Below are 22342 nucleotides of genomic sequence, written 5' to 3'. Positions count from 1 at the left end.
TTTGTACCGGTTATCTGGGCACTCTTTGACATTATTTATGTCAACGATGTATATTAAATTCATCCTTGTATGATAATTTCAATTAATGTAGTCACTGTTTATGTGGCCACTGCATGACCTAATCCGTCTTATGTAGATACTATTTATCTGGGTACTGTATGACATTACTTGGCAATGTAAGTACTATTTTTTTTTATACAATGAATGTAGCATTTATAATTATATCACACTTGTATCACTCAATATTGGCATTATTTATTTGAGCACTATATGGTTTTCTCTGAAGGACCCAGCATGTCTGTTCAGTAAATGGTTGAAACTTATTTGGGGCTTTAACATACTATCTGGGCAATTTACCTAGTATTTAGTATTTATCTGGGCACTCTATGGTGATATTTATTTGGACATTGTATATTATGTTTCTCACTGTATGACTTCCATACGATATAGTCACTACTTGTTTGCCCATTGTATGGCATTATCCAGGGTATGTGGGTACTATTTATCTGGGCACTCTGTGGTGATATTTATTTGGACAATGTATACTATATTCCTCCCTGTTTGACTACCATATGACATAGTCACTATTAATTTGTCCTTTGTATGACTTTATCTGGGCGATGTAGGTATTATTTATTTGGGCATTATATGGTGATATTTCTTTGGACAATGTATATTCAACACAAAGATACAGTCCCTATGTATTTGCCAATTGTATGACTTTATCTGGGCAACTTATCTACTGTTTATCTGGGCACTCTATGGTGATATTTATTTAAATGATGTATATTATTTTATTATATTCATTATAGTGATACAGTCCCCATTTATTTGCCAATTGTATGACTTTATCTGGGAAACTTATCTACTGTTTATCTGGGCACTCTATGGTGATATTTATTTAAATGATGTATATTTTTTTATTATATTCATAACAGTGATACACTCCCCATTTATTTGCTCATTGTATGACTTTATCTAGGCGATAATACACCAAGAAAGAAGCGTATATAGATAAAATGTACCAAAATATATCAAATTTTATTAATACATAAATGCAAAAAATTACATATATCTAAAATGATTTAAAAAGACATAATTAATATGTAAACAGAGATACAACTCCATACAACAAAGGCAAGAAAGGGAGATCTGGTGTAGGCTCAATGTACTTCATTAGTATGGTATAGCTATATATGAAAAATGTAGGGAGAAAGGAACCACATAAAGATAGCCCAGATAATGCATGAAGTGAGTTTGGGAAAGGTAAAAAACCCCAAACTGCCAATCAATAAGTGTGTACTAGTGGTTCTCGCAAGTATATAATAGTCAGATACCAAAAACAAAGAGCCAACTGATAACTAAGTATACAGACATATTTACCAAGTGGACTGGATAGAGAGAAACATCAGACCTCCATCACCCGACGTTTCACCACTGAAGGCTTCTTCCGGGGCGTCACGCCCCGGAAGAAGCCTTCAGTGGTGAAACGTCGGGTGACGGAGGTCTGGTGTTTCTCTCTAGTTGTATCTCTGTTTTTAGTATCTGTTTGCCTTTGTGGTACAGAGTTGTATCTCTGTTTACATATTTATTATGTCTTTTTAAAATCATTTTAGATGTATGTAATTTTTGCATTTATGTATTGATAAAATTTTATATATTTTGTTACGTTTTGATCTCTATACGCTTCTTTCTTGGTGTATTATCCTGATGTTGGCGTAGGATCTTGATCACATTTCTAGGGGGACTTTAGTGTATTATATTTATCTAGGCGATGTAACATTATTTATCTGGCTAATGGATCTACTATTTATCTGGGCACTGTATGGTGATGTTTATGTAGATAATGTATATTATAGCAAGAAGAGAAAGGAGTCCAGCGTCCGATAACTCAGAGGATGATATTTATTTCACCAGATGGTCATAACAGGAACACAAGGTACAGTGACGTGTTTCGGCCTTACAACAAGGCCTTAGTCATGGTGTATGACTAAGTCCTTGTTGTAAGGTCGAAACGCGTCACTGTACCTTGTGTTCCTGTTATGACCATCTGGTGAAATAAATATCATCCTCTGAGTTATCGGACGCTGGATTCCTTTCTCTTCTTGCTGCAAATTTTGGGCGAGGTCCACGCCCTGTCCGTGCGCACCTGGGGTGAGCTGAAGCACTGTTGTTTCTCTGTTCATAATGTATATTATATTCATCATGGTGACACAGCCCCTATTTATCTGCCCATTGTATGAAATCAATTGGGCAATAGAGGTATTGTACTATTTATCTGGGCACTGTATGGAATTGTATATGTATCTGAGACTCAATGTTTTACCTATTTGGATGAAATTTAGGTCTTAGGAGCCCTAGGAGCAACGGCATGGGACACCTCTGGACACAATGCTATTGTTAAGGTTGGCTGCTGTTTAGGCCTTAAAATATGTGTGAATGCCGCTGTATACTCCTGAGTGTCGACACAAGAAATATACACCAGACAAAAAGTTGTTATAAAACTCTTTCTCAGCAGGAAACTCAGGAGCTGTCCAAAAGAGTTCTGCTTATTATACGGAAGTACATTGGTTTTTACATTTGACAAAAAGGGGAGGTTAGTTATCACATCAAAATCATCATGTTATATTCTGATTAGTTATTTGAGTATTGCATCCGTATATATTAGCATATTAAGCATTCATTTATTTCTTGGCCATAGATCACTTGTGTTGCCTTTCCCCTATTCTACCAGAAAATTCCGGATTTATCTGTCCTTCTGCACAGTCTATATTTCTTCAAATACTTTGTCTCCAACTTCCATCCTCTTCTTATCTTGCTTCTTCTGGCCTCATCCCAAGGTCCTCAACTTAGTTACAGGCAAATAGCAAGCTGATATGTCTCATGAGGAAAATAATGTTTTTCTGCAGCATATTAGCATTAGAGATGAGCGAACTTACAGTAAATTCAATTTGTCACGAACTTCTCGGCTCGGCAGTTGATGACTTTTCCTGCATAAATTAGTTCAGCTTTCAGGTGCTCCGGTGGGCTGGAAAAGGTGGATACAGTCCTAGGAGACTCTTTCCTAGGAATGTATCCACCCTTTCCAGCCCACCGGAGCACCTGAAGGCTGAACTAATTTACGCAGGATAAGTCATCAACTGCCGAGCCGAGAAGTTCGTGACAAATCGAATTTACTGTAAGTTCGCTCATCTATAATTAGCATATATATATATATATATATATATATATATATATATATATATATATTTTTTTTTTTATTTTTTTTTAATATATCTATATATATATATATATATATATATATATATATATATATATACACATACAGTGGTCCCTCAAGTTACAATATTAATTGGTTCCAGGACGACCATTGCATGTTGAAACCATTGTATGTTGAGACCATAACTCTATGGAAACCTGATAATTGGTTCTGAAGCCACCAAAATGTCATCCAAAAATAGGAAAAAGTGAAAATTAAAGAAAAATAAGTAGATAACTAATGCAGATAAAGCAAATCCTTACATATAAAAGTAGGAAAGATCTTCTGGGAGCTGTAAATCATTGTCTGTCAGTGTTTCCCAAGCAGGGAGCCTCCAGCTGTTGCAAAACTACAACTCCCAGCATGCCAAAGGCTGTCCGGGCATGCTGGGAGTTGTAGTTTTGCAACAGCTGGGGCCACCCTGCTTGGGAAACACTGATCTATGTAGAGGACAGGAGCTTCTTCAGGGTCCTGTACAGTAAACAATGTCCTAAAAAAGTAATGGAGCCGCCCCCACCTGGTGTCCAGAGGAGCAGGTAACCCTGGTACATGTAAAGTGTAAAGAACATGTAATACCTCCCTGTACTGTAGGGGGCGCTACCAGACACCAGTCAGTGCATACGCTTTAGTAATACACGGTTTTTACCAGTGAATGCCCATTCTGATTGGTCGGTTCTTCCAGCCATTGACACGTTTCACAGATCTGGACTGTCTCTACATTGTATTTTGAGTCTGGTTTCAACTTACGATGGTCCAGAAAAGACCATTGTATGTTGAAACTATTGTATGTTGAGACCATTGTAAGTTGAGGGATCACTGTATATTGATCAGTAATCAAAATCATAAGGGTCTCCCTTATAACCAGTGTACCCAGACCATAAGGCTCAGATCCTAGGTTGTGTTTACCATATTATAGCATTCGTGGGACACACATTGCCCCCAACTACTGTCATTATACTGTACGACAAGTGTCGTGAACTGACTAGTGTGAGTATGATGATACTATACAATTCTAAACGTACGATTGTGCAGTAATGCCTGACCATAAAGAATTGATGCATATGCCTGGAGAACATGTACCAGCAGGACTTCAATTCCCATCGTCCATCACCCGGTGTTGGATTTCTGAGTGTTTGGTACAATCTCAGCAGGCATAGTGAATGGATAATCCTAGAGCCTTCACCAGCCTCTCCAATTGACAGGGTGATATATTTAGCCGCTCATCTCATATCTTTCCAATGACATTGGCTGATGAATGAGAATCCAGTCAACATCGTTCAATAAATCAGAGAAGATGGCATATTATGCTATATCTGAAGCATATGTTCTCCAGCGCTGGAGTAATATCGATGCTAATGTGCGACACAACTGAATACATATAGAATCAATTTCGCACAACTTGGCTGGATATTTCTGAAATAAGCCGCTTCTTATGGGGAATGATTATTGTAAAAGACAGAGATGTTTTCTCATTTCTTTGGTAGCCACAATAAAATAACGTTGAGTCTCTGTACACATTCGAGTGATGAGGTCCCCTTGGGGAGTAGGGGGGTCCACATATCTGTTCAGGATCCTCGTCAGGGCAGCTACAAAGGGGACCATTTTCTCTGGAGGACCAAATAAATAAGTGCAATACACGGACTACCAATTGGTTCCATTGAGCTCTGTGTCATTCTTCGTGGCCCCTGTGGGGGCGCTGTGGATGAATTAAACATCTGCTTCCTCACAAATAACGGCTAATCCTTAAAGGGGTACTCCGTTGCTCAGCGTTTGGAACAAGTTGTTCCGAACGCTGGAGCCGGGAGCTCGTGACATTATAGTCCCGCCCCCTCATGATGTCACACCCCGCCCCCTTAATGCAAGTCTATGGGAGGGGGCGTGACGCTGTCACGCCCCCTCCCATAGACTTGCATTGAGGGGGCTGGGTGTGATGTCATGAGGGGGCGGGGCTATGATGTAACGAGCTCCCGACATCAGCTCCAGCTTTCAGAACAGTGTGTTCCAAACACTGAGCAGCGGAGTACCCCTTTAAGGATCAGCTGTTATTTGTGAGGAAGCAGATGTTTAATTCATCCACAGCGCCCCCACAGGGGCCACGAAGAATGACACAGAGCTCAATGGAACCAATTGGTAGTCCGTGTATTGCACTTATTTATTTGGTCCTCCAGAGAAAATGGTCCCCTTTGTAGCTGCCCTGATGAGGATCCTGAACAGATATGTGACCCCCTACTCCCTTTAAAGGTGTACACCAGTGACATTTTTTTTTTTTAATCAACTTGTGCCAGAAAGTTAAACAGATTTGTTAATTCCTTCTATTTAAACATCTTAATCCTTCTAGTACTTATCAGCTGCTGTATGCTCCACAGAAAGTCCTTTTCTTTTTTAACTTCTTTTCTGTCTGACCACAGTGCTCTCTGCTGACACCTCTGCCCATGTCAGGAACTGTCCAGAGCAGGAGAGGTTTGCTATGGGGATTTGCTCCAGCTCTGGACAGTTCCCGAGACAGACAGAGGTGTCAGCAGAGAGCACTGTGGTCAGACAGAAAAGACGTTCAAAAAGAAAAGAACTTTGTGTGGAGCATACAGCAGCTGATAAGTACTGAAAGGGTTAAGATTTTTAAACAGAAGCAATTTACAAATCTGTAAATCTGTTTAACTTTCTGGCACCAGTTAATAAAAAAATTAATTGTTTTCCACCGGAGTACCCCTTTAAGGATTCCACCAGCAAGAGACCATGTGATCAGCTTATTTTTGGGGGACTCTTTTAACAAAAAGTTTATAGGACCCTATTACACATCATAATTGGCTACATCATAAGGTCATGTTCACACACCATTACCAACGTTTTTTGTTTATGGCCGTAAAAACAGATGTGCAAAAACTAAAAAATAAATAAAAAGGCAGAATTTTTTGCCATTTACAGCTGAACATGGCCTTAAGCGGTTAAAGTATATGATTTATTTTTGGCCCGTCACACAGTGGAACTCATTTTCGGGATAGAAGCAAAAAAAACATTTATTTTTCTTTTTTCTTTTTTTTTTTAAACAAATGAATTGCACTGAATTCTTAATGAAAACATCTGTTATTTCACAGGTAGTTTAATTTTATAGCCGTATGTATAGCAGCCATAAAATTAAGGGCAAGGGACTTGTTTTTGTTTTAAATAAAATTGATTGAAACGGTGACCAAAAATAGCTGTTTTTGCTGTAGGCCCTTCTACGGGGGTTGTTAAAGGGGTACTCTGATGGAAAACTTTATAAGAAATTTTTTTTTTTTTATCAACTGGTGCCAGAAAGTTAAACAGATTTGTAAATTACTTCTATAAAAAAAATCTTAATCCTTCCAGTACATTTTATGGGCTGTAAACTACAGAGGAAATGGTTTTCTTTTTGGATTTCTCTGATGTCACGACCACAGTGCTCTCTGTTGACCTCTGCTGTCCATTTTAGGAACTGTCCAGAGCAGCATATGTTTGCTACAGGGATTTTCTCCTACTCTGGACAGTTCCAAAAATGGACAGAGATGTCAGCAGAGAGCACTGTGGTCGTGACATCAGAGAAATCCAAAAAGAAAAGCATTTCTTCTGTAGTATATAGCCCCTAAAAAGTACTGGAAGGATTAAGAATTTTTTTATAGTAGTAATTTACAAATCTGTTTAACTTTTTGGCACCAGTTGATTTAAAAAAAAAAAAAGTTTTCCACAGGAGTACCCCTTTAAAGGGGTTATCCACTTGTCTTTGGGCTATATGGCTATGTTGTGAGATTACCATAATACTGTGGCTAGCTTTTTGTGAACTGGTATTTCCTGTTTGAGTTTTTCTTTTTTGCCTACAAATGCCATCATTCCATTTTCCTCCCTCCCACATCAGCCACCCACACCAATTGAAACATAAATGAGCTGCATCCATTCAAAAGACCTGTGGTTTTCAATCAGGGTGCCTACAGCTGTTGCATTAGCTGCAGATTGATCTCTCTCCCACCAAGCGATCCCTCCACCCATTGAAGCAGACAGGCTCCCTGTCACCAGCTGACTAGTGAGTCAGGTATCGGCCGCATTGCAACCTGGGAAAAATCTGAGACAACAGTCATTTTGCATGCTGGGAAAAATAAATATTGGGGTAAAAATCACAAGAATTGTGCACAAGAATTGTGAGAAAATCGTCACACACAGGTACAGACACTATATTATGAACTACACTAACTTTACAGCCCCTGTAGCATAGTCAAATAAAAAAAAATCCTGGAATACCCCTTAAAATTTGGCTACAACCTAAGTGTCAAAACATTTGCGAAGAAAAACGGTTCAAAAGATGTCAGAATGGAAGAAAGAAAAATAGTTTAAATTTTTTAATTCTTTTAAAAGAGATGTTTATTTTGAACCAATCCCAATCTTTTCCCAATAGGGTTATAAGCAGCTGCCAGACACCTTATTTTGAGGAATGTTTTGGTTAAATTGGTTTCTTTTTTTTCCCCCCATTGGAAAATTGACTATAACATGTCTCTCTTTAATACCTGCCGGCAGCCATTTTCTATCCGAGAACTTAGTTTTATCATTAATACATATCGGAGTGACAGGTTGAATTCTCCAGAGCATCACTCCGGCCTACAAAATGGCTCCCCCGTTTTGTGTAGGTGACAGGTCCGCCCTATAAATGATATAATGGGAGGCCTATCCAGCCATTCAGGCCTTACGCACCAGTTGTGACAATGCCAGGAACCTTGTAGAATTGACGGAGACTCCTGACTGATGTGTTTTTCGGGTGTAAGGTTATGGGGGTTTTAGTAGTCCATCAGGCGGGTTATTCAGACTCAGCCGAGCTCGATGCTCCGTCCCAGCTGCTCATCATTGTCCTCGTAAGAGAAGCCACCACATTCCATTCATTAATCCACGCGGTGGGAAATATCATCAATGAGGCCGGATTTGTGAGAGACTCTTTACAGCGACAGAAAGCGATATGCAGCGTCACAATGCGGCCGCTTATCTGAGGGAAAACATGGACGGTATTAACCAGCAAAAGACTGTTTATATAGGAAGACTCGGCACATGAATTATTCGTCTCAGAATATTTTCCGCCGGTTGTTCTTGGCGATTACATTTTCATTTCGGGCTTTTACAAGCTGCATCAAATATGTACAGATGTAGCAGAGCTCAGGTTGTCAATGATCTCTCAGACTCTGCGCTGTTTATTCTAAGCATTAGGATAATGTAGGAGTTTTGCCAGCAGTACAAGCAAACTGAGCCTCACATTTTCCAGTATTTATTTTTTTTAGTTTTTTTTTTTTACAGCATTTTCAAGCCTTTTTATGCACGTTTTAATTTTACAGTGTTTTTTTTTATAGCAGTTTTTTTTAGTGTTTATGGCTGCATTTGGTGCAAAGTACAGTATTTTTCGCCGTATAAGACGCACTTTTTCTTGGGGGGAAAAAGTTGGTGCGTCTTATACGGCGAATACACACCTATCGCCGCGGTCCCTGCGGCCATCAACGGCCGGGACCCGCGGCTAATACAGGATATCACCGATCGCGGCGATGCCCTGTATTGACCCTTCAGACGCGGCGATCAAAGCTGACCGCCGCGTCTGAAGCGAAAGTGACACTAACCCGGCTGTTCAGTCGGGCTGTTCGGGATCGCCGCGGTGAAATCGCGGCATCCCGAACAGCTTACAGGACACTGGGAGGGACCTTACCTGTCTCCTCGGTGTCTGCTCTGTGACGGGATCCCCTGCATGGCCGGCGCTCTCCTTCGACGTCATCACGTCGTTGCGCACGCCGTCCCGTCATCCAATAGGAGCGGCGTGCATAGCGACGTGATGACGGCGATGGAGAGCGTGTATCCCGGGATAGAAGACGTCCAGAGCGTCGGGGACACCCCGGGGATGAGGCGACAGCGATGAAGCGACATCCAGGGCAGCGGTGACGAGCGGTGACGGTCCGGAGCGGCGGGGACACGTGAGTATTACCTCCTATACCAGTGGTCTTCAACCTGCAGACCTCCAGATGTTGTAAAACTACAACTCCCAGCATGCCCGGACAGCCAACGGCTGTCCAGGCATGCTGGGAGTTGTAGTTTTGCAGCATCTGGAGGTCCGCAGGTTGAAGATCACTGTTGGGTTCAGAATCTTTTTTTCTCGATTTTGCACCTTTAAAATTGGGTGCATCTTATATGTCGGCGCGTCCTATAGGGCGAAAAATACGGTATGTCATTTCTTGCCATCTACAGTTATTTCGAAGAGTTTACTTACCATAAAAACCAGGTACAACCCCATAAAATCATGCTGAGCCTCAAATTTCCATTCAATGTTGTGTTGCATTATGGAGCCTTTTTATGCATTCTCTTGCTTTTCAGAGTGTTATTTGTAGCAGTTTAAGACTTTAACTCTTTTGACACGTTTTCTCAACCAAAATGGGTAAAAATGCATAAAAAAATCATGCAACCCGTAAATGCATCCAAAATAAGTATGGCAAACTGTCAGGCAATGTTTTATTGGAGCCTTTTTGGGGCCTTTTTATGAGTGTATTTTTTGAGTATGTACTAAAAGTGCGTCAAAAAAAAAAAAAAAAAAAAAAAAAAAAAAACACATCAAAAGCCATGGGTAAAATCCACGTAAAACCTCTAAAACAAGTACGGTACATGCATTTACAAGCAAGCTGTGCATCCATTTTTCGAGCTATGTTTTATTGCATTTTGGAGCCTTTTTGCATGTTTCTGTTTTGTAGCAATAATTCTGATGTGTTTATTTAAAAAAAAAATGGTTAAAAAAAAAAAAAAAACTGCATCAAAATTCACGTAAGAGTAAAACATCCAAAAGAGTGCAACGCATTCACAAGCAATCTGAGCGTCATGCTATTTTTATTATTATTCTTTTTAAGAGTGGTTTTAATAGCAGTTTTTTTTATGTTTTTGGCTGCATTTTGTGCAAAACATGTCTTTTCTTGCAATCTCCGTTTTTTTTTGACAAATTTATGTACGCAAAATGCATAAAAACGTGTCATAAGCCAGTACTTAACTATACTTATCCGGTCCACAGAACTGGATGGAGAGTTGGCGCATATATTTATGACCTCTGCCCCATTCAGATAGTGGAACATAGAACCACTGATCCCCTTACTAGTGAGTCACTGCTGTTAGACACTTATCACCTACCCTGCAGATAGGTAGGTGTTCAGTAACCTCCAAGAAAATTCACCTTGAATAAGGAAAAACACAACAGCTTTCTTCCAAAAACAGTGCCCCCCTTGTCCACAGATTTTTTTGTAATATTATGGCTCCATTCACTTCAATCCCTTTGATCTGCTGCTCACTCATTCTGACATCCACTGCTAAGTAAGGGACATGTCCGAGGCAAGCACTGAGCCCACCCTCACTCACAATGCATACACTTCCTCCCTGAGTCTGCTGTGCTGTGCTGGGTCTCTTCATTTAATCACTGCAAGCTGCTCTGTAACCCCCTCATCTCTGTTTTCATGCTGCAGTCTTAAAGGACAGGAGTGAGCACAGAGGAGTACTAGTCCCACCCTCAGTTACTGGACTTTATCCCTGCCTGTGCTTCAGCTGGGACAAAAATTATGCTGCAGCCGGACAGGATTATGTTCTCCATGGTATGGGGACCCCTAGTGGTCTTTTTTTAGAAGCCATCATTTCTATAAAAAGGAGATACATTTTTAAGAAGTGTAATAGAAAGGTTAATGTTTTGCCAAGATGTACAACATATAAAAAGTTTTAGAATTTGACAGTGTCCATGAAACTTGTGTCTACAGACTAGACTATACTTTGACCTGTCTTTTTGGGTAATTTATATGAAAAACACAACAGCTCTTGTCCACACGTTGTTTGTAATATTATGGCTCCATTCACTTCAATGGAACTGAGCTGCAATACCCCTCACAACCTGAGGAGACAAGAGTGGCGCTGTTTCTGGAAGAAAGCAGCTGTGTTTTTCGTTACTTGCATAGACCCTTTTTTTGTCAGCTATATTAGCTGCAGTCACCCAAAAATTGCGCAAAAAAAAAAGGTGACTAACAAAATAAATCGTTTTACGCTCACTGAGTATTAATATAACTATCATGACGGACATATAGCGGCACAGTTCGGAGCATTAAGCCTCATACTTATTGCATTCTATTTTAATGGGACATAATGTCTTTTCTTAGTGCAGAATCCTATTTTGTGGTATTAAATATAATTTTTTTGGCTCAGAATATTTATATGAATTTGACTCCAATTGGTCCCATTTACCCCATAGAGCTGAACAGCGTTGTAATTGCCCCTATGAATAAACACCAGGCGAACATCATGGCCGCCTGCAGCACGCAAATGACAAACACAACTTAAAACGCTACTATGTTTGACTTATAACATCCCCCCCCCCCCCCCATATATTTCTATCAGTGTAAGAACACATCACTTCATTTGTGATTCTGTTCTTTTCTACAATAAAAAAGGTCTAAAATATGGGGGTTGGGGGGAATCTGGCGCCTTCTGCCGCTCGCGCAGCTTCAGCTCAAGGTTAAACACAACGTTCAGGCAGAAAAATGAATGTTGAAATGACTTTAGTAAATATCCATTCATATTCCACATTGTCATCTTCACGGTTGCCATGGTATTCCGGCTCTGCTACATTTACTACTCTCACGTCTTTAATATTGAATAAACAACGGCAGAGAAGAGAGGGAAAAAAATAATAAAAGCGTTGAATTTCATGTAAAACACGAAGCTATTGTGACAACCCGAGCGCGGCTAATAGGATGTCACTTTATTGGAGGAGCTCGCAGAAATCTATATGGAAACATTACATACAGTGAACGCCATAAAAACAATGTATTACCGTCTGCTCCCACAATGCACCGCTGCCTGCTGCTACACATTAACTTTATATATAAGTCATTTAAGATTCAATTGCTTTGTTTGTGCCCTTAACTAGTCTGTGAGCACCGAGGACGGGAGAACTCCTTATATTACAGAGACGGATATTCAGCAAGAATTGTCTGAACTTATACTAAATATCAGTCATGTGATCCAACTATCTATCTTATCTATCAATTTATCTATCTATCTGTCTATCTATCTATCTATCTATCTATCTCACATCTATCTATCAATTTATTTATCTATCTATCTATCTATCTATCTATCTCATATCTATCTATCTATCTCATATCTATCTATCTATCTATCTATCTATCTATCTATCTATCTATCTCATATCTATCTATCTCATATCTATCTATCTATCTCATATCTATCTATCTCATATCTATCTATCTATCTCTATCTCATATCTATCTATCTCATATCTATCTATCTCATATCTATCTATCTCATATCTATCTCATATCTATCTATCTAGAAGGCCCGGGACCTGGGACTTTCTGCTGCGTGCACCCATTTCACTATGGGGAGATTTATCAAAACCTGTCCAGAGGGAAAGTTGCCCAGTTGCCCATAGCAACCAATCAGATTGCTTCTTTCATTTTTAACCAGGCCTCTGCAAAATGAAAGAAGCGATCTGATTGGTTGCTATGGGCAACTGGGCAACTTTTCCTTTGCACAGGTTTGATAAATCTCCCTCTATATTTTTGAGGTGCGGCTCACCCTGTTTTCTCTATCTATCTTATATCTATCTCATATCTATCTATCATCTCATATTTATCTATCTATCTCATATCTATCTATCTATCTCATATCTATCTATCTCATATCTATCTATCTCATATCTATGTATCTCATATCTATCTATCTCTTATCTATCTATCTCATATCTATCTATCTATCTATCTATCTATCTTATATCTATCTCATATCTATCTATCATCTCATATTTATCTATCTATCTCATATCTATCTATCTATCTATCAATCTCATATCTATCTCATATATATCTATCTCATATCTATCTATCTATCTATCTATCTATCTCATATCTATCTATCTATCTATCTCATATCTATCTCATATCTATCTATCTATCTATCTCATATCTATCTCATATCTATCTATCTCATATCTATCTATCTATCTATCTATCTATCTCATATCTATCTATCTATCTCATATCTATCTATCTATCTATTTCATATCTATCTATCTATCTATCTCATATCTATCTATCTCATATCTATCTATCTCATATCTATCTATCTCATATCTATCTCATATCTATCTATCTATCTCATATCTATCTATCTATCTCATATCTATCTATCTATCTATCTATCTATTTCATATCTATCTATCTTCTATCTATCTATCTATCTATCTATCTCATATCTATCTATGTATCTATATCATATCTATCTATGTATCTATATCATATTTATCTATCTATCTATCTATCTATCTATCTATCTATCTATCTCATATCTATCTATGTATCTATCTCATATCTATCTATCTATCTATCTCATATCTATCTATCTATCTATCTCCTATCTATCTATTTATCTATCTATCTATCTTATATCTATCTATCTCATATCTATCTATCTATCTTATATCTATCTATCTATGTATCTATCTATCTCATATCTATCTGCCTCTTATATTACTATAACCTTTCTTAATGCAGAAGTGACTCCATCGACCCCCATAGTATTTACACGACTTCTCCGCATAGTATAAGCTCGGGATGTGACCGCGCTCTGTAAGAAACCTTCAAGACTCCAATCCCTGAGAGAGCGGAATAGATGAGATCAATAAACGTGCGTGTTGTATATCTGCATTATTACTGCCACCTTTTTATTAAGACGCTTTATACAGAGATTGGAGTCATATAAGACTAATTCCTCTGCCCGGCTCATACACAGAACCTTTCACAGTTATTGTTTCTGCCGCTCTCCATTTACTCATTTAAAGGGCAAGCGTCGGCAGTGTTTTTTTTCCCCTTAACAAACTATTCAAAGGCAAATTACCATAAAGAGGTTCAAAGAAACGGCAAACACCATCTAGTATTAAATATTCACATTAACTTACTTTTATCATAGTCCCTTAGAGATATGGCGTTTTTTTTTTTATATATCTCCTGCTTTGGTCTAAAGCCACATAGTCAGTAGTGCTGTGTGCGGTAGGTGTCCCGGTCACATAGACCCTTGGTCCCAGGGGGTCAACCATGAGTTTTCCCAATAAGAGCCAATTTCATAGAAAGCATAATAGTTTTTTTTGGACTAATGGGGGACTCGTACAAAAACATAGGAGGCAGAGGCGTAGCTTGTAGCTTCTGGGCCCCGATGCAAAAACTGCAACAGGGCCCCATATACAAAATATAATACTAATCTCTTATGGGGCAGATGTGTTTTGGGGCCCTCTTAGGCACCAGGGTCCTGATGCGACTGCTACCTCTATGGCTACGCTCCTGATAGGAGGATAGATTTAGGCCCGTGTCTGCATGGGTGACTGTAGAGCTGCCATAGATTTTCAATTGGATTCAGGTCTGGGCTTGACTGGGCTCAATGGTCTAAACCAGTGGTTTCCAAACTGTGGACCTTCAGATATTGTAAAACTACAATGCCCAGCATACCGGGACAGCCAACGGCCGTCCCGGTATGCTGGGCATTGCAATTTTACAACATCTAGAGGTCCACAGTTTGAAGACAACTGATCTAAACCCTTCCATGGTAGTTGTGGCTAAATGATGAACCTCTATCCCAGTCTTTTGTAGACTACATCAGATTTTCTTCTAACCAGTTTCCATGCACCAAGAGAAGCTTGCTCACAACGTGATGCTACCTCCACCATGTTTCTCTGTGTGGATGGTGTGCTCAGGGGATGAGCGATGTTGGGTTTCCAGCACATATTGCGTTTTGCACTAAGACCAATTTTGGTCTGATCTGACCAGAGCACTTCTTCCACATGTCCTGTGTCCAGGGCCAGCTCTGCCTATAGGCAAATAGGCAGCTGCTTAGAGCTCCCTCTTAATGTGGGGGGTGCCACTCTGTCTGCCGCAGGAAAATTAGCCAACGAGCGTCCAAACCACTCACTCAGCATGCAGCATGATGAGGAGGTTTGTGACAGTGTGTCATCCCAGTTGTAGGCTAATTACAAGAGGAGGGGGCTTGTTTCAGTTTCACCCCAGTAGTAAGGTGGAGCATGTCAAAGGAACGGCCAATGGGAGTCAAGAGGGCTGCAAAATTAGCTTTTGCTTAGGGTGGCAAAAATTCTTGCACCAGCCCTGACTGTGTCTCCCAAATGGCTTGTGGCAAACTTCAATCATCTTTCTTCTTACTTTTGTGGAGTACACGACTCATAGTTGTGGACAGATTCTTCACCTCAGCTCTTCATCTTTGCAGCTCCTCCAGCCCCTCCAATTGGGTTTTATGGTTCTTCATGAGATGTTTAAAGCTTGAGATATTGTTTTGTAACCTTACCCTGCTTTGTACTTTTTCCCAACTGCATCCCAGACCTGTTTGGTGAGCTCCTTGGTCTTCATGCTGCTGTTTGTTCAGTAATGTTCTCTAACAAACTCTAAGGCCTATAGAGAACAGGTGTATTTGTACTGGGAGTAAAGAGGTTGGCCACCTTTACCACGACTTTCAATATAACCCTGCTGTGAGTCTGATTTATTACTTACACATACTCCGAGGCTTCTATGCAGCTCAGTTTTGTCACTTTGCACAGCTCCTCTCCCGCCTAATCTTCTGTCCATGGAGGAGCACACGATGATACACGTCATTGTGCCTCCTCCATTGAACCTGCACTTAAGTGTACTGCTATGGAGGAAACACTGTAAGGTGTATCATTAAGTGCTCCTCCATAGGCAGCCATGTCTGGGCAATGAGCCATTTGGATGCGCAAGGGGACTGAAGGCTGAGTGGGAGAGGAGCAGGGGTCAAGTCCTGGAAAAGTCCTGGAAAAATTGTGGGAAATCACCAAAGATTTCAACTCAAGGGTTGGTCCTCAGGGCCAGCTCTGCCTATAGGCAAAGTAGGTAGCCACCTAGAGCACCTTCTTGAGGGTGGCACTGCTCTGCCCGCCATAAGGAAACTTAGCAAGCCAGCATCCGAACCACCCGTTCACAGCCAGCACAACTCCCCCCAACGCCGCCCCCCCCCCAGTGTTTGTTACAGTGTGTCACCCTAGTTGGAGAATATATGAGGAGGGGGTTTGTTACAGTGTCTCAGCCACCCAGGTAGTAAGATGATTATATGAGGAGGGGATTTGTAACAGTGTGTCAGTCACCCCAGTAGAAAGGTGATTATATGAGGAGGAGGTTTGTTTCAGTGTGTCACCCCAGTAGTAAGGAGATTACATGAGGAGGAGGGTTGTTTCAGTGTGTCACCCCAGTAGTAAGGAGATTACATGAGGAGGAGGGTTGTTTCAGTGTGTCACCCCAGTAGTAAGGAGATTACATGAGGAGGAGGGTTGTTTCAGTGTGTCACCCCAGTAGTAAGGAGATTACATGAGGAGCGGGGTTGTTTCAGTGTGCCACCCCAGTAGTAAGGAGATTACAAGAAGAGGAGGTTTGTTATAGTGTGTCACATCAGTAATAAGGTGATTACAATAGGAGGAGGTTTGTTACAGTGTGTCACCCCAGTAGTAAGGAGATTACATGAGGAGGAGGTTTGTTACAATGTGTCACCCCAGTAGAAAGGTAATTGTTACGCCTAGCGCTCCGGGTCCCCGCTCCTCCCCGGAGTGCTCACGGCGTCTTTCTCCCTGCAGCTCCCCGGTCAGTCCCGCTGACCGGGAGCGCTGCTCTGTCATGGCCGTTGGGGATGCGATTCGCACAGCGGGACGCGCCCGCTCGCGAATCGCATCCCAGGTCACTTACCCGTTCCCGTCCCCTGCTGTCATGTGCTGGCGCGCGCGGCTCCGCTCTCTAGGGCGCGCGCGCGCCAGCTCCCTGAGACTTAAAGGGCCAGTGCACCAATGATTGGTGCCTGGCCCAATTAGCTTAATTGGCTCCCACCTGGTCCCTGACTATATCTAGCCTCCTCCCTTGCACTTCCTTGCCGGATCTTGTTGCCCTTGTGCCTAGTGAAAGCGTTTTGTGTGTTTAATAACCTGTGTACCAGAACTTCTGCTATCTCCCCTGACTACGAACCTTGCCGCCTGCCCCCGACCTTCTGCTACGTCCGACCTTGCTTCTGTCTACTCCCTTGTACCGCGCCTATCTTCAGCAGCCAGAGAGGTGAGCCGTTGCTAGTGGATACGACCTGGTCACTACCGCCGCAGCAAGACCATCCCGCTTTGCGGCGGGCTCTGGTGAAAACCAGTAGTGTCTTAGAACCGGTCCACTAGCACGGTCCTCGCTATCCCTCTCTGGCACAGAGGATCCACCTCCTGCCAGCCGGCATCGTGACAGTAGATCCGGCCATGGATCCCGCTGAAGTTCCTCTGCCAGTTGTCGCTGACCTCCCTACGCTGGTCGCCCAGCAAGCTCGTCAGATCGCCCAGCAGTCGCAACAGATAGCGCAACAAGATCACCAGCTGTCGTACTTGACCACCATGACCCAGCAACTCCAGTCACAACTACAGCAAGTACAGTCGCAGCTACAGCAGCAACAACCATCTCCTCCGCCAGCTCCAGCACCCCTTCCGCGGCGAGTGGCCGCTCCTAGCCTCCGCCTGTCCTTGCCGGACAAATTTAATGGGGACTCTAAGTTTTGCCGTGGCTTTCTTTCGCAATGTTCCTTGCACTTGGAGATGATGTCGGATCAGTTTCCTACTGAAAGGTCTAAGGTGGCTTTCGTAGTCAGCCTTCTGTCTGGAAAAGCCCTGTCATGGGCCACACCGCTCTGGGACCGCGATGACCCCGTCACTGCCTCTGTACACTCCTTCTTCTCGGAAATTCGAAGCGTCTTTGAGGAACCTGCCCGAGCCTCTTCTGCTGAGACTGCCCTGCTGAACCTGGTCCAGGGTAATTCCTCCGTTGGCGAGTACGCCATACAATTCCGTACTCTTGCTTCTGAACTATCCTGGAATAATGAGGCTCTCTGCGCGACCTTTAAAAAAGGCCTATCCAGCAACATTAAAGATGTTCTGGCCGCACGAGAGACTCCTGCTAACCTGCATGAACTCATTCATCTAGCCACTCGCATTGACATGCGTTTTTCTGAGAGGCATCAAGAGCTCCGCCAGGAGAAAGACTTAGATCTCTGGACACCTCTCCCACAGTCTCCACTGCAATCTGCGCCTAGGCCTCCCGCTGAGGAGGCCATGCAAGTGGATCGGTCTCGCCTGACCCTGGAGGAGAGGAATCGCCGTAAGGAAGAGAATCTTTGTCTATACTGTGCCAGTACTGAACATTTTTTGGTGGATTGCCCAATCCGTCCTCCACGTCTGGGAAACGCACGCTCGCACCCAGCTCTCGTGGGTGTGGCGTCTCTTGATGCCAAGTCGGCTTCTCCACGTCTCACGGTACCTGTTCGGATTTCCACTTCAGCCAGCTCTCCCCTCTCAGCCGTGGCCTGCCTGGACTCTGGAGCTTCTGGGAATTTTATTCGGGAATCCTTAGTGAATAAATTCCGCATTCCGGTGACCCGTCTTGTCAAGCCACTCCACGTTTCCGCGGTCAACGGAGCCAGGTTGGATTGTACCATACGCTTCCGCACGGAGCCCCTTCTAATGAGCATCGGATCTCATCACGAGAGGATTGAACTTTTGGTCCTCCCCAATTGCACCTCGGAAATTCTCCTTGGACTTCCCTGGCTTCAACTTCATTCCCCAACCCTGGATTGGTCCACTGGGGAGATCAAGAGTTGGGGGCCCTCTTGTTCCAAGGACTGTCTAAGACCGGTTCCCAGTAACCCTTGCCGTGACTCTGTGGTTCCCTCAGTATCCGGTCCCCCTAAGGTCATTAAGGACTCTGCCTGCCACAGGAAATGCCCCTTCCCCCCTCCCAGTTCCATCAGGCAAGCTTCTGTGTCCCCTCATGGCCCTCGTCCTGGTGTCACACTGCCCCGTGCCAGGTCTCGCCCTCTGCCCTCTCTCCCCATTCCCACTCCTGCGGTTCTGCCTGCCGTTGAGGAATCCCTCCATCCTTTCCCGGTGTCCTCATCCCAGGGGAGGCAGTTAACCGATAAAGAGAAGGGGAGACCTAAGGGGGGGGGGTACTGTTACGCCTAGCGCTCCGGGTCCCCGCTCCTCCCCGGAGCGCTCACGGCGTCTTTCTCCCTGCAGCTCCCCGGTCAGTCCCGCTGACCGGGAGCGCTGCTCTGTCATGGCCGTTGGGGATGCGATTCGCACAGCGGGACGCGCCCGCTCGCGAATCGCATCCCAGGTCACTTACCCGTTCCCGTCCCCTGCTGTCATGTGCTGGCGCGCGCGGCTCCGCTCTCTAGGGCGCGCGCGCGCCAGCTCCCTGAGACTTAAAGGGCCAGTGCACCAATGATTGGTGCCTGGCCCAATTAGCTTAATTGGCTCCCACCTGGTCCCTGACTATATCTAGCCTCCTCCCTTGCACTTCCTTGCCGGATCTTGTTGCCCTTGTGCCTAGTGAAAGCGTTTTGTGTGTTTAATAACCTGTGTACCAGAACTTCTGCTATCTCCCCTGACTACGAACCTTGCCGCCTGCCCCCGACCTTCTGCTACGTCCGACCTTGCTTCTGTCTACTCCCTTGTACCGCGCCTATCTTCAGCAGCCAGAGAGGTGAGCCGTTGCTAGTGGATACGACCTGGTCACTACCGCCGCAGCAAGACCATCCCGCTTTGCGGCGGGCTCTGGTGAAAACCAGTAGTGTCTTAGAACCGGTCCACTAGCACGGTCCTCGCTATCCCTCTCTGGCACAGAGGATCCACCTCCTGCCAGCCGGCATCGTGACAGTAATTACATGAGGAGGAGGTTTTTTACAGTGTGTCACCCCAGTAGTAAGGTAATTACATGAGGAGGAGGTTTGTTTCAGTGTGTCACCCCAGTAGTAAGGTGATTACATGAGGAGGAGGTTTGTTACAATGTGTCACCCCAGTAGTAAGGAGATTACATGAGGAGGAGGTTTGTTTCAATGTGTCACCCCAGTAGTAAGGAGATTACATGATGAGGAGGTTTGTTTCAGTGTGTCACCCCAGTAGTAAGGAGATTACATGAGGAGGAGGTTTGTTTCAGTGTGTCACCCCAGTAGTAAGGAGATTACATGAGGAGGAGGTTTGTTATAGTGTGTCGCCCCAGTAGTAAGGAGATTACATGAGCAGGAGGTTTGTTTCAGTGTGTCACCCCAGTAGTAAGGAGATTACATGAGGAGGAGGTTTGTTTCAGTGTGTCACCCCAGTAGTAAGGAGATTACATGAGGAGGAGGTTTGTTATAGTGTGTCGCCCCAGTAGTAAGGAGATTACATGAGGAGGAGGGTTGTTTCAGTGTGTCACCCCAGTAGTAAGGAGATTACATGAGTAGGAGGGTTGTTTCAGTGTGTCACCCCAGTAGTAAGGAGATTACATGAGGAGCGGGGTTGTTTCAGTGTGCCACCCCAGTAGTAAGGAGATTACAAGAAGAGGAGGTTTGTTATAGTGTGTCACATCAGTAGTAAGGTGATTACAATAGGAGGAGGTTTGTTACAGTGTGTCACCCCAGTAGTAAGGAGATTACATGAGGAGGAGGTTTGTTACAATGTGTCACCCCAGTAGAAAGGTAATTACATGAGGAGGAGGTTTTTTACAGTGTGTCACCCCGGTAGTAAGGTAATTACATGAGGAGGAGGTTTGTTTCAGTGTGTCACCCCAGTAGTAAGGTGATTACATGAGGAAGAGGTTTGTTACAATGTGTCACCCCAGTAGTAAGGTGATTACATGAGGAGGAGGTTTGTTTCAATGTGTCACCCCAGTAGTAAGGAGATTACATGATGAGGAGGTTTGTTTCAGTGTGTCACCCCAGTAGTAAGGAGATTACATGAGGAGGAGGTTTGTTTCAGTGTGTCACCTCAGTAGTAAGGAGATTACATGAGGAGGAGGTTTGTTATAGTGTGTCACGTCAGTAGTAAGGTGATTACATGAGGAGGAGGTTTGTTTCATTGTGTCACCCCAGTAGTAAGGAGATTACATGAGGAGCGGGGTTGTTTCAGTGTGCCACCCCAGTAGTAAGGAGATTACAAGAAGAGGAGGTTTGTTATAGTGTGTCACATCAGTAGTAAGGTGATTACAATAGGAGGAGGTTTGTTACAGTGTGTCACCCCAGTAGTAAGGAGATTACATGAGGAGGAGGTTTGTTACAATGTGTCACCCCAGTAGAAAGGTAATTACATGAGGAGGAGGTTTTTTACAGTGTGTCACCCCAGTAGTAAGGTAATTACATGAGGAGGAGGTTTGTTTCAGTGTGTCACCCCAGTAGTAAGGTGATTACATGAGGAGGAGGTTTGTTACAATGTGTCACCCCAGTAGTAAGGTGATTACATGAGGAGGAGGTTTGTTTCAATGTGTCACCCCAGTAGTAAGGAGATTACATGATGAGGAGGTTTGTTTCAGTGTGTCACCCCAGTAGTAAGGAGATTACATGAGGAGGAGGTTTGTTTCAGTGTGTCACCTCAGTAGTAAGGAGATTACATGAGGAGGAGGTTTGTTATAGTGTGTCACGTCAGTAGTAAGGTGATTACATGAGGAGGAGGTTTGTTTCATTGTGTCACCCCAGTAGTAAGGAGATTACATGAGGAGGGGTTTTTAAATCGACTCCTGTCCATGCCCTGACCTGACACAAAACATCCGTTGGTTGGCATTTCCCACTCTCTCTAAACATCCCGTCTGTCTCGCCAAATTTGCAACCTTTTGGGGGAATGTGTACGAGTCGGTGCCTTTCTAGACGCACTTTGGCTTCTTCATCAGAAATGTCAGTGGCTCCGCATTTGTGCAGCGATGTCCTGTGGCTGACATTTCTAAGCTCAGCAAATGGTGGAGAAAAAAACAAAACCTTAATGTACTGACAAAAAATCCCAAACATTATTACCCCTCCCCACTTCTTAGAGACAAGAAAAGGGAATCTATGACTTTTTCATCCATGAAATTTCTATTGCATCTACAATACCAGCCGCATCCTCCGACTCCTGACCAAGGGATAATCGGTTTTATAGACTGAAAAGGGTATTTCAAGTGGCGGAAATATATTACGAAAAACTTTTTTAGGAAATTCTGAGTTAATATAGAAGTTTAGGGGCCTTGTCAATTACAA

At 43.1% G+C, this 22342-nt stretch overlaps 1 protein-coding gene across 4 annotated transcripts in view; it reads left to right on the top strand.

The window, feature by feature from the left end:
• PHF21B (PHD finger protein 21B) overlaps nt 1–22342 on the top strand; it is a 122554-nt gene that overhangs the window by 60281 nt on the left and 39931 nt on the right. The window contains exons 1-2 of one of the 4 annotated variants that reach the window (XM_056517438.1): nt 12775–12839; nt 13825–13957. The exons of the other annotated variants lie outside the window; for them this stretch is intronic. Coding sequence (XP_056373413.1) covers nt 13943–13957 — 15 coding nt within the window. The 5' untranslated portion in view covers nt 12775–12839; nt 13825–13942. Of the gene's footprint in view, nt 1–12774; nt 12840–13824; nt 13958–22342 lie in introns of those variants that run through there. 4 annotated transcript variants of the gene reach the window in all.

This window comes from Hyla sarda, chromosome 4, assembly GCF_029499605.1.
Source record: "Hyla sarda isolate aHylSar1 chromosome 4, aHylSar1.hap1, whole genome shotgun sequence".
In the NCBI taxonomy this organism is placed as follows: domain Eukaryota; kingdom Metazoa; phylum Chordata; class Amphibia; order Anura; family Hylidae; genus Hyla; species Hyla sarda.
This window is presented reverse-complemented; position numbering and strand designations above follow the sequence as displayed.